Source organism: Aulonocara stuartgranti (genome assembly GCF_965226115.1).
Source record: "Aulonocara stuartgranti genome assembly, chromosome: 5".
Taxonomy (NCBI): Eukaryota; Metazoa; Chordata; class Actinopteri; order Cichliformes; family Cichlidae; genus Aulonocara; species Aulonocara stuartgranti.
In genome coordinates this window covers 23,717,994-23,728,581 of record NC_138943.1, presented here as the reverse complement: position 1 = coordinate 23,728,581, position 10,588 = coordinate 23,717,994, and the positions used below count along the sequence as shown (strand labels likewise).

At 41.3% G+C, this 10,588-nt stretch overlaps 1 protein-coding gene across 3 annotated transcripts; it reads right to left on the bottom strand.

The window, feature by feature from the left end:
- dgkab (diacylglycerol kinase, alpha b) lies at positions 1-10,588 on the bottom strand. 3 transcript variants are annotated; one of them, XM_082534956.1, is made up of 24 exons: positions 10,051-10,588; positions 9,265-9,350; positions 7,925-8,001; positions 7,488-7,632; positions 7,021-7,095; positions 6,817-6,866; positions 6,414-6,488; positions 6,141-6,257; positions 5,918-6,035; positions 5,650-5,738; positions 4,615-4,725; positions 4,209-4,307; positions 4,073-4,123; positions 3,853-3,926; positions 3,633-3,707; positions 3,448-3,533; positions 3,277-3,366; positions 3,030-3,190; positions 2,851-2,915; positions 2,623-2,713; positions 2,338-2,518; positions 2,102-2,222; positions 1,961-1,992; positions 1-986 (listed from the first exon to the last, which is right to left on the bottom strand). In XM_082534956.1, the coding sequence occupies exons 1-24, from the start codon at positions 10,125-10,127 to the stop codon at positions 958-960; spliced, it is 2,175 nt and encodes a 724-aa protein (XP_082391082.1). In that variant the 5' UTR covers positions 10,128-10,588; the 3' UTR covers positions 1-957. The 3 variants fall into 3 exon arrangements, with proteins under 3 accessions (XP_082391082.1, XP_082391080.1, XP_082391081.1); XM_082534954.1 differs by having other exon boundaries at positions 1,932-1,992; positions 10,051-10,587; XM_082534955.1 differs by lacking the exon at positions 10,051-10,588 and adding an exon at positions 9,419-9,562 and having other exon boundaries at positions 1,932-1,992.

The following is a 10,588-nucleotide window of genomic DNA, read 5'->3' as shown; positions in this document are numbered from 1 at the left end:
TCTTAGCTTTAAACTTTATTTATTCAATCACAAAGTAGAATACTTTGGCTAGCTTCCACCCAATGTTAGCATGACCTCATCAGTCATGTCTGTGTGTTTGAGAAGCTTTTTCAGTGCGAAGGAGTCTAATAAAAGTGTTGACACAAAGAATTAAATTGACAAAGTGAGGTTACAGGACAAAATTGGTAAAGAAGCTAACATTAAATATGATTTCAGGTATGTACACCGGGCGTATTAGACACAGTGGAATGCTGCTGCCATTAAACTCGTTAAATATGGGAGGGCTGTATTGAATGCCTCTCTCTTTATCACTTTCATAACTCAAAAAAACCCAAAAAAACACATATTCAGTTACATTCAATCAAGAGTTCCTTGCATTATTCTATCAACAGTTCTTTAAGAAACAGTCAAAACATTCACATGAATATCTTCTTATCTATCTTATTGTCTCTCAACTGGATGAACACTGGCAATGAAATACATGTCAACACACAGGACAGTTTATTTGGTGAACTGCTTTTTGTCACAAGCTGCACAAGGAAGTACAGATACTACTGTAAATATGATTTAGCACAACAAAACATCACAACCTAAAATACAGCTAGTACATGCATGTTCCTTGTGCTTATACTGTAGGTACACAATGTGCTCTGATCCTTTATCTATAGAAACATAATGCATTGCATGAAAATTGGCACACAAAAGCAGCAGTCAAACTTGTCAAGTTTGCACTTTTGATATTGGTTTGTCAGTGTGGCATCTCTCTATGAAAGCAGTATCTTAAAATGATGTCAGGAACTGGGGGCAAAGGAAGTAAACAATGACAACACACGGTTACACACTCAATCCAACGCTGGTGAGCTGCAGTGATCCTCAGAGGGCCAGAGGACGTAGGAGCCACGACTCTATTTGAGGTGAAAGAAGCTGGATGGTTTGGTAGGTGGAGCCATTAGCATGCTAGCTTGGTTCTTGTGAGTTATGTGGATCTAAAATTCATAAAAGATGCAATTTAGGTTAGTTTAGGTTAGCCACAGAGCTCCTTCTTTGTTGCTGCTTTTTATTATTCCTTCATTCTTGGTGTTCTCTATCATGCGGCACTGGGTCTGCTATAATCTATGTGCTGCAGTCCATTTTATTAGTGGCTTTCTACTGTGAACATTGTCTGCTGTTCTTATTATATTTGATATTAATGCTCTTAACTGTATTATTTTATTGTTTTTCTGTAAAGCACTTTGGTATGCTTAGGCTTTTAATGTGCTCTATAAATAAAGGTTGTTGTTGTTGTTGTTGTTGCTGGGTAACTATTCATTTGCCCAGCTGTCAGTAGATACTATGTGGCTCATATCAAGTTATTTTTTAATTTGTCTTTGGATATGAACGCACAGAAACCATTCCCATTGCTCTTTAACTGTCTACATTTTAGCAGAAGTCACTAAACCAATCATTAATACTCTCATTACAGACTTATCCAGCTGTGCTAGGACACCCCTGTCCCCAAGGGGACACAGTCTTTTTGTGAACAGGGCAAATTGCACTTCAAATATTGGCCCACAAAATCCAAAACATGTCTCCAAAAAGGAAACAGTTTGGAACATCCCCATAATACTTGCACATGATTGCCTCTTTCTGTCTTACCCACATAACAATTGTGAGGTGGTCTGAAAGTAGCGCTGCCACTCAGTTCTAAGCGAGAGCCAATGATCTTGTGTTAATATCTGCTGGTCAGTAAAGATGGACACTTGGACTTGACCTCCAAATTGCTTCAAGTATCTCTTTTAAGTTATATTAATCACAATCAATTCTGGTTATACTTGCTGTAGAAGTAACATGATTCAATTTCTGATCAAAAGACATTTATAAATGTTTTAGATTGCATTATGTTGCCGTTGTCTCTTCTCTTCCCCCTCATCATATTATTTAATAATGCTTACAGTACAAGGAGGCTGCATCCAGGGCTCACCATCGATCTGCATTGGAAATGCTTTAGATGTCCTGCACATAGGGAGCAATAACAGCAATGTGTAATTATACTGCACTACATGTACACACACTGTATGGTACTGAAAAATATTCCTGTTGTTTAGTAGGTAAAGTTCACAACCTAATGGTAATCTGGGAGGTCTGTGCCAGTCTGTGCCCAGCGCTCTTCAGCCCAGTATAGATTTGTCCCATCTCTATAACCCCTTCAAGCCCGACCACCTCCAATCGTTTATCGCTTATATCTGAGGAGTTGTTAAAAAGCAGAGTAATTTAACAGTGTTTGTAAATGTCAAATCAGGACTACAATCTATGACAATGATATGTGAGGATTCAGGAGTGTAAACAGCTGAGTCTCACCTTGGGAAACTATTTTCAGAGCTTCAGGGTCAGTGATAACCTCACTCTGCTCCAGCCCTGCCACGCCATCAGACTTCTTAGACTCACCCCAGAGGTTGGAGCCTCCGTGCATGCTGGGTATGTTGAGGACAGCTATGCCCTCTAGAGAGACACGAGTCAGGTCCAGAGGTTTTCCGCAGCACTGGTGTTGCAAATACAAAACAAAACAAAATAAAAACATTTCAGCATTATTCACAAATATGCATAGTTCTGGTAAAACAGCCTGACTGTGGCAGAAATTCCGACCTCAATCGTTAGACAGTCCTTCAGCCTCTTACAGGACGATGAGAGGGTCTCCGAAGTGGCAAATTCAAAATACTTAAGTTTGTTCTTCATTCTTAAAACGACAGAGAACAAGAATTTGACCAAAAACAAACACACAAATAAAAAAGCCATGAATTTATTTGTGAAGTAGACTGAGCTCTGTTACACCTCTTATGAGAAAAGGTTCAGACTGCTAACATAAATTCGTACCTGCTGTTGAACCTCTGGGGATGTTTCTCTCTCATGGAGTGGAAACGATGAGCAATAGAAGCATCCTGCACACAAGGATGAAAGTGCAATCACATGAAAAACGATCATGAATCATATTTCATGCAATGCATTCATTTTTCTGATGAATGCACAAACTCCCTGTAGAGTTCGTGACTCACCACTCCAATGGAAAAGTAGTTGTTAATGATCTCATTGGGCACAGGGTCTCCTGCCTCATGAGGGTCATTCGGTATCACTTGGATACTCCAGCGGTCCATGGGGACCAACTCACTCCCTTCAATCTCTTTCATGATTTCTTTCAAATCTGACCCGTCGTATCCTTTCATGGGATTATGATAGAAACAGCTTAAATATGTAACTGACATCTGACACTTTCATTAAAGTTCCTGTTTTGATTGTTGTTACCTCCTCCCCAGCGTAGGCAGCGAGCCAGGTCATTCCCAGTGCCCAGAGGCAGCACAGCTACAGAAGGATTCACCTGGAGGTTTTCTTTGTCTAAAATCACAAGAGATGTTATTTAGTGCTTCAGACAGTTAGCTCAACCTGCTGTCTGAAACTCAGCAGGACACGCATTACCTAAAGCATCCAGAAGCCACCCAACGGTGCCGTCTCCTCCACACACCAAGATCCTGTAGTCGCACAGATTACGAAAGAAGTGCAGACTGAAAGACAGAGTCAGCATTAACATAAATATACTCAAATGACATGTGCATTTGAAATCCTATAGAGTCCTATAATGTGTTTAATGTGCACTGCTGTACCCTGGAGCAGGGCCTCCATCGGACAGATTGTATACTTGGCGTGGATTCAACAGGTACTGAAACTTCCTGAGCACTCTGCAAAGACAAAGCAAAAGCTGTTATAAACTGCCAATGACACAGTATTATCCTATGTATTGATATGGAAGCAAGCATCTCCAAAATGTCAGATTTTTTAGTATGGAGCGTGAAACTTCTGATCCCATAGGACTGTGCTGCCTACCGTTCGCCTTGTTTTCCTCCACTTTTTGGGTTTACAAACACCAGCAGAGGGTGGGTACGAGGAACAGGAACAATCTGAAAAAATCCCACAGATTAGGATCCATTAGATTATGTAAATCATCTGCAAAATACACAGACATTGAGTTATATGTTTTATATACATATAATAGCTCTGGTGGCTCTAAATTCAGTTTATTTAGTGAGATTTGATATTGGGAGACCTGCAGGATGTGGCCATCAAGAGTGACATTCAACAGGCTGGTGTCCTCCTCCTGCCAGAAACAAAAACTTAGTGACCAGCTCACAGACAGATGGCCTAAAAATCTACATTCATAGAGTAATTTAGAGTCATTTTACCTTTGAGACAGCGTAAATGGCCCACGGAGGCAGTATATGATCTTTCAGCGGCCCGCAGTCACAGTTCGATAAGCCACGCAAAACACATTCATCGTGACGCTTAAAAAAACAAAACAATACTCAGTAAATTAAAAATGGTAATCTGTTCTTACTCATTCAGCTATATAGACAGAGCAATACTTTTCAGCCAATTACACACATTCATACAAGCACCGTTTTCCATGCCTGAGTGCACACACACACTCTCGCACTCCAATGGAGTCATCATACTTCGACATACTGACTGGAGGAGCCAGCTGGTAGCCACCCAGTTGGTGGAGGACCCCACTCTACCTCCGATTCCACAGTGATATGATACTAAGCAGGCCCGATCACATGCAATCTCTGTATTCACTAACGTACTCACCAACTCCTGGCACCACACGCAGCGCTTCCCGGCCAAAGTTTTGATCTTCTTATTGCAGACATCACACTTGCTGGCACCGCAATCAGCTCTGATCCAGTCATGAGCTGGTATCTGAGATGCAGAGGAGGCACGAAACAGGCATTATGCACAAACTGCCACTTAGCACCAGCGGTAACGTTGTCTGGTATTGTTTTCACATTGTGAGTCATGAATATTTACAGAAAGTGAATACTCAGTTTTAAAGGTGGATAAGTTCAACCAGCAGATGCGGGTGAACCAAAGAGCCTACCTGCTTTAATCTAGTGTATAAACATCACAGAAGAAATCACTGGGATCACTTTTTTTCTTTTTTGAAATCTGGAAAAAACAACTAATTTGACAGCATGGATGGGTAGCGCTATGTTCACATATTCATTCATTCATTCATGCTGGCTTGTTCGAGCCGACTTATGTGGCAACCCATCCCTGCATGGCTGCAGGAAAAATTATGTTATAGCTGACTTTAAAGGACTCAGTACAGAATACACCCTGCTCCTAAGCAGCTGTGGAAAATAGCTGCAGATTTATGGCTTCATGATTGAACTGAACTGGCAGATCGAATAAAAACAAACCAGTTCCACCTCCCACAGCAGCTCATTACGGATTTTTTTTTTTTACTGTGTCTGCTGCTGCAGGAAAGAAAGTGACCAGGCCACTATCTGTGCTTGTGCAAAAGTGGGACGTTTAACAGATGTACAGAGCAGATTGTGCAGGCAGTAATCCTCATTTTTTTTAAAAACAGTGAAAAAAACAGAGGCTGCACTTACTGACTAATGCACTCTAAAGTTCCCTGTTCTTAATGTGCTTGTGGTCATTGCCGTTTGGTTTTTAAAAAGAGAACAGGTGAAGAGAGAAGATGCGACTATATCCCCATAAACGCACTGAAAATAGCATTTTGCATAAAACGTAAGTGCTGTTGTAAATGTAACCGGATATCTAAAAGCAGAAATATACATAAACCAAAGGGAAATTAAAAGCAATCATTGTGTTCCTTACACCAATTTCCTGTTTAGATTTGACAAAGGTACGAGCGCAGGGCTCGGGATTCTTGTTGGCACACTGGCTGTGGACGATGTACTTGCAGCCTAGAAGGAGAAAATGCAGTGGGTGAGAAAGGTTCTTAACGTTTAATATCAGAAACTGCAGCGATGCTGATAGAAAGCAGAGTGTACAGGTGTCACTGTAAAATGCACGTCTCCACCAGTTCATTTATACAGTGTAAGAGGAGCTTGGCTTCCCCCTGGTGGCGGTTGTGAGCTCTTACAGTTGCAGCTGAGTCCTTGCTTCCCAAGGCCGAGCAGCATGCTCTCACACACGCTGCAGTAGGTTGGCTTGTTAAAATGCTTCATCGTCCATATGTGCTGCCCATCCTTTTCCGTCATCTTTTGGGAATAAGAGAAAATAACAGCAGTTGGTCAGATCTTTTAGTTAAGTCAAGGCAGTTTAACAAAGAAAGGAAGGATTGCATAAAATGTTGGTTTTTTCACCTTCAGCCCCAGCAGAACAAGTAAAGGTGCATTGTTCATGCCTCCCTTCAGCCACTCCTCCAGAGTGACGGTGCCACTATCATCCACATCAATCGCTGTCATCATGTCTTTGAGCACCTGTTCCATCACAAAACACCAGAAATTTATACGAATCTTCTGTCACACCCTCAGCCTGTGTTTTCAGGTGCCACACTTTATGTGGGCTGGTAAACAAAAAAGTTCAAAAGCCATGCAGAATAAGAAGAAGAAACAAACAGAAAAAAAGACTCATACTGGTCTGAGTTCAGTCACGTCCCAGCCCAGATAATCAGCGGCACGCATCATTTGAGTGATTATACGATCCACTTCCTGAAAGAGAGACAAAAGAGTTCTGGTGAGATTGGGTGTAACTGTATCCATCCAAACTAGCGCGCAAAAGTAATCTAAGACAGTCAGCGAGGCGCCAAGTGCAATGCACTTAAAACATCGCAAAATTAAAACATTATGTATGCTACAGCCAGAGAAGTTATATATGCGAAGAACTGGCCAAAACTGAGTCCACATGTACAGATATAAGTCTAACTCTAGAGAGATGAATTTCAGTACCTTAATTTTTTCAACATGAATCAACAGGTTTTTTTACACTATACACATAGATCTATATCTATCCCCTTGTCAGTAATTTTGAGTAACTTACAGAGCTGTCCAGGAGTCCGTTGCCATCTTTGTCGTAAAGTTTGAATGTAACTAGAACCAAACAAAGTCAGTTAGTCAGTTAGCTAACCGTGGGTTTTACAGTCGCATATCCTCAATTTTAAGACCTCAGCAATAAATGTGGATTAAATGCAGCTGCAACTACAATAAAAACTCCCAATATGATCAAAAGATAAGTCAAACCAACATTCGAGCTTCTCCCGCGGCTGTTCTTTCTCCAACACTGAGAAGTAACAGGACACATCACGAAGAAAGACTCCACCTGAAAAACAAGAAACGAACACAGTCCTCAGATTTAGTGAGGTTTTTTTTAAAAAAACAGCAGATGAAAATTGGTGGGATATCAAAGTAAGTATTTTATCATAGTTTTGTTGCTGGACCAGGTGCACTAATCTGCAAAGTTCGGCCTTCAGCGTCATTACTGTGACCAGACAGCAAGATATGAAAAAAATAATAAGCACACAAACAGGTGGTCACTGAAAAAATACTACCTTAGCAGATCAGTCTTTCTTTTGATAGTTTTCTGGGAGTTTTGTGCAGCGTTTCCAGCCACATCCAGGACTGAATAGGAGTGCAAAGAACATTTTTCCCCCAAACTCTGTGCTGCACAGTTTTGTTAAAGGACAACAAAGTCAGAATATAAAAAGTCTTTACCTTCTTTGGGCTGAGGGCTCTTCAAGGAGCCGTTTTGCTCCACGTTTTGGAAATAACGAAAAAGCCGCTGGCAGAAATCTGCAGGGAAGTCGTCCACTTCTAAGTAGGTCTTGAGAAAGAGACAGAAGCCCTCGGCATCGACGCACTAAAGAGAGAAGTTGAAGTTATTTCCAAATGAGACAAAAGGATAAAACATTTACATTCAGAGCAACAGTCTGACTACGATTTTTAGAAAATGTCATAAAAAAGTGGTAGAAAGCTTCCTAAAAAGACCGTGTGCGTTTTTAATCAAGAACATTGTTAAAAATAGAGGTAAAGCAAACTTTTACAACTAATAATACAAATGAATAAATTCATGTTTGATTTGTTTGTAATAAGTAGAGTATTAGGAACATTTGACACGGGAAATATAGTATATGATTGCCTAAAAAAGTTACCTCTCCAAAGCTGTGCTGAGAGAATCGACCGCCTGGATGAAACTCCTTAATCACATCTTTCACCCTCAAATTGCTCTCTGCAGGGAGAAGATCAGAGAGGTCAAAACGTAGCTGTAGATGTGGATACACTGTGACTGTCAGTCATTAAATCTGGGTTTGGGCCTTGCAGTGTGAGGTAATGCACACACTACCTTTCCCAGGTCTGGAGAGGAGCAAGTGTAATTATCCATTCATCCATTATCCAGCGTGCAAACACTAAAAGCCTACAGACCCATTTCATTTCTTCTAAAGCCTTTGAGTGGACAGTGGATTATTTTCAGCCCTTTAGCACACACTTTTTTGTCAACACGTGCATGTAATTCTGCATTCGCTCCAGCCCCAGCGAAGGGGCAGCATGCACTTATGTTTGGGAGTTGCCGCTTGTGATTTTGGGTGGCTGCTGAATGAGTAGCATTAAAGTAAGGCAGTGATACCGACTGCAATTTTAACTGAAATGTTTCCGCCTACATGCAGGAGCAGAGTGCACATGTGTTGCAGGTTAGGATCTACAAAGTTAACTTTTCATATTTTTGTTGGACTTTGCCTGCGACACTCCCGTCTCCACTTATCTTGCTTTTTTTTTCACTGCCTTCATAAATCGTTCTGAAGACTTCCGATATTTATTCTGACATTATCCAGTGCTCAGATGTTTAATTCATTAAAAAGGAGTGAAACAAAAGTGTAAAGTAAAGTAAAAATTACACTTTTTTGTAAATGTGTGATGTGGTTTCCAGTGTCTGTGCAGCCAAGAAGAGTGTTAGTGTTAGTGTTAGATTAGATGGAAGACAGTTACACAGATCGAGAGCGGAGCTATCATAACACATCTGGCCAGTTCATCCTCAGAAAGGTGAAAGCCTGAATTCAGTGTACATGGATGGAGTTTTTAAAAAATACATTTACAGTCATAAACTGACACTGTGAAATAAATGGCATATTGAGCTACCGCTGCTTTATTAATTTAACAGAGAAATTTGCCAGAGTATTGAGTTACACTGCATTTTGTTAGTGAGAATGCACTTGAGACTTGCGTGGCTCTAATTACAGTTTTAATGCACGCATTGTTTTTATATTCTGTCCTGGACGCTGTCGTCTTTGGCCTCAGTAATCACTCATTGCTTTAGTTTTATGCCTTTGATACAAACACAACAGTGTATCTTGTGTGCATCAAGTGCTTGGTGTAAAGGGATTTGTATATACATTTTTAATCTGTAATAAACGTGTCAACTTTATTATTATTACGATTATTGTTCCAGTTTACTTTACTTACAGGTTAAAAAACAATGTAGAAAATGGAAACTTACCTTCCATGTAGTGCTGCAGCTGGATAAAATCCACAGGAGTCAGAGACCCTTCTGTATCATCAGAGGAGGCCATCCTGGTCTGCTCCCTGAAGAATGAGGGAACAGTGACTGGACATTCACAGAGGTGTCAATAACACCCAGATAAAGCACTAACCTGGCCAAGGAGACTGCAGAAACTAGGAGGCAGCCATACATGTAACATGTTTTACGTCATGTTTTGTGTTTTGTGTCAGCAGAACTGGTTTGCCTCCATTCCTGGGACTGCCACTAATGAACAGAGCATACTTTTCTTAACGGATACCAATCTAAAAACTTGCTATTAAAACAACATTGCTTCACTGACCACTGCTGATTTTAAGGAAAGAGTAGTGAAAATCAGATTGTATCATCCTGTAAACATGGAGCTGAGGAGTAACAAGTAATAACATCAAGAGCTCCAGATTGTGACTACTGACGATCAACTGCCAGCAGCAGAGAAGCGGAGGAGTAGATGTAACACTGGCCTGTAGATTTTCTGGTTGTGCAGGTGTACCTGTCCGGCTAAAACCACTTTTTAACTTCCCATCAGTTTAATGAGCAAAGCAGCAATTAAGACCCCTTTTAAAAGGGGGCATCCGTCAAACAGGATTATAATGTGAAGCCAGGATGTCAGCCTGGCTGACACACACACACACCACACACAAAGGCACACATTTACATAATATTTTAACTTGTTCGGCTCTCGAAGTGCTGCACAGGTGCTCGGACAGAAGGAGGAGGGCTCGTGAACTCTAACAGGCTTCTTACCTTGACTCTCTCTCCTGGGACGGAGGATGGGGGGAAATAGAAGCGAATAAAGTCTCTCGTAGCTTCTCCAGCAGCATACACCGCTGCTATGCTGTTTGATGGCAGCTGGTGGTTGTGGGTGAATGTCTACTGCGGTATTAGCGGATAAGGGATTAAGAATGGGCGGAGGAGGAGCTTTTAGCGACATAATTACAGATAGTGGCACCGCCTAGCGCGTGCACGCACAGAAAGGCGCACGCGCGCACACTCGTTAGCGCTATTGTGCCCTTACAACAGGTCAACACAATTATCTAAACACTGCGGCTCTCAGCCTGGACGCTGGAATGTAGCGGAATGCATGAACAGGTGCGAATGAATGAAAACTCAGAGTACGAACCGGTGAAGCGGCTTTCACGTGTCGTTTTTTAGTTTAGTCCCACTTGTGCGTGGACTCTTCACAGTATACTGGTTTTCCACCCTGAATGTTCTTTTGACTTTTTGTCGTAAATTATGACTTCTGGTGCAAAACATGACTTTTTATCGTAAGTCGGGACTTCTG

Coding starts and splice junctions, on each gene's coding strand:
- dgkab (XM_082534954.1), bottom strand. CDS start 10,127: ATGCTGCTGGAGAAGCTACGAGAGACTTTATTCGCTTCTATTTCCCCC. Junction 6,867..7,020: donor GCCGCGGGAGAAGCTCGAAT/GTTGGTTTGACT, acceptor GTTTGGTTCTAG/TTACATTCAAACTTTACGAC. Junction 3,927..4,072: donor TTGATGGCCACATCCTGCAG/GTCTCCCAATAT, acceptor GGATTTTTTCAG/ATTGTTCCTGTTCCTCGTAC.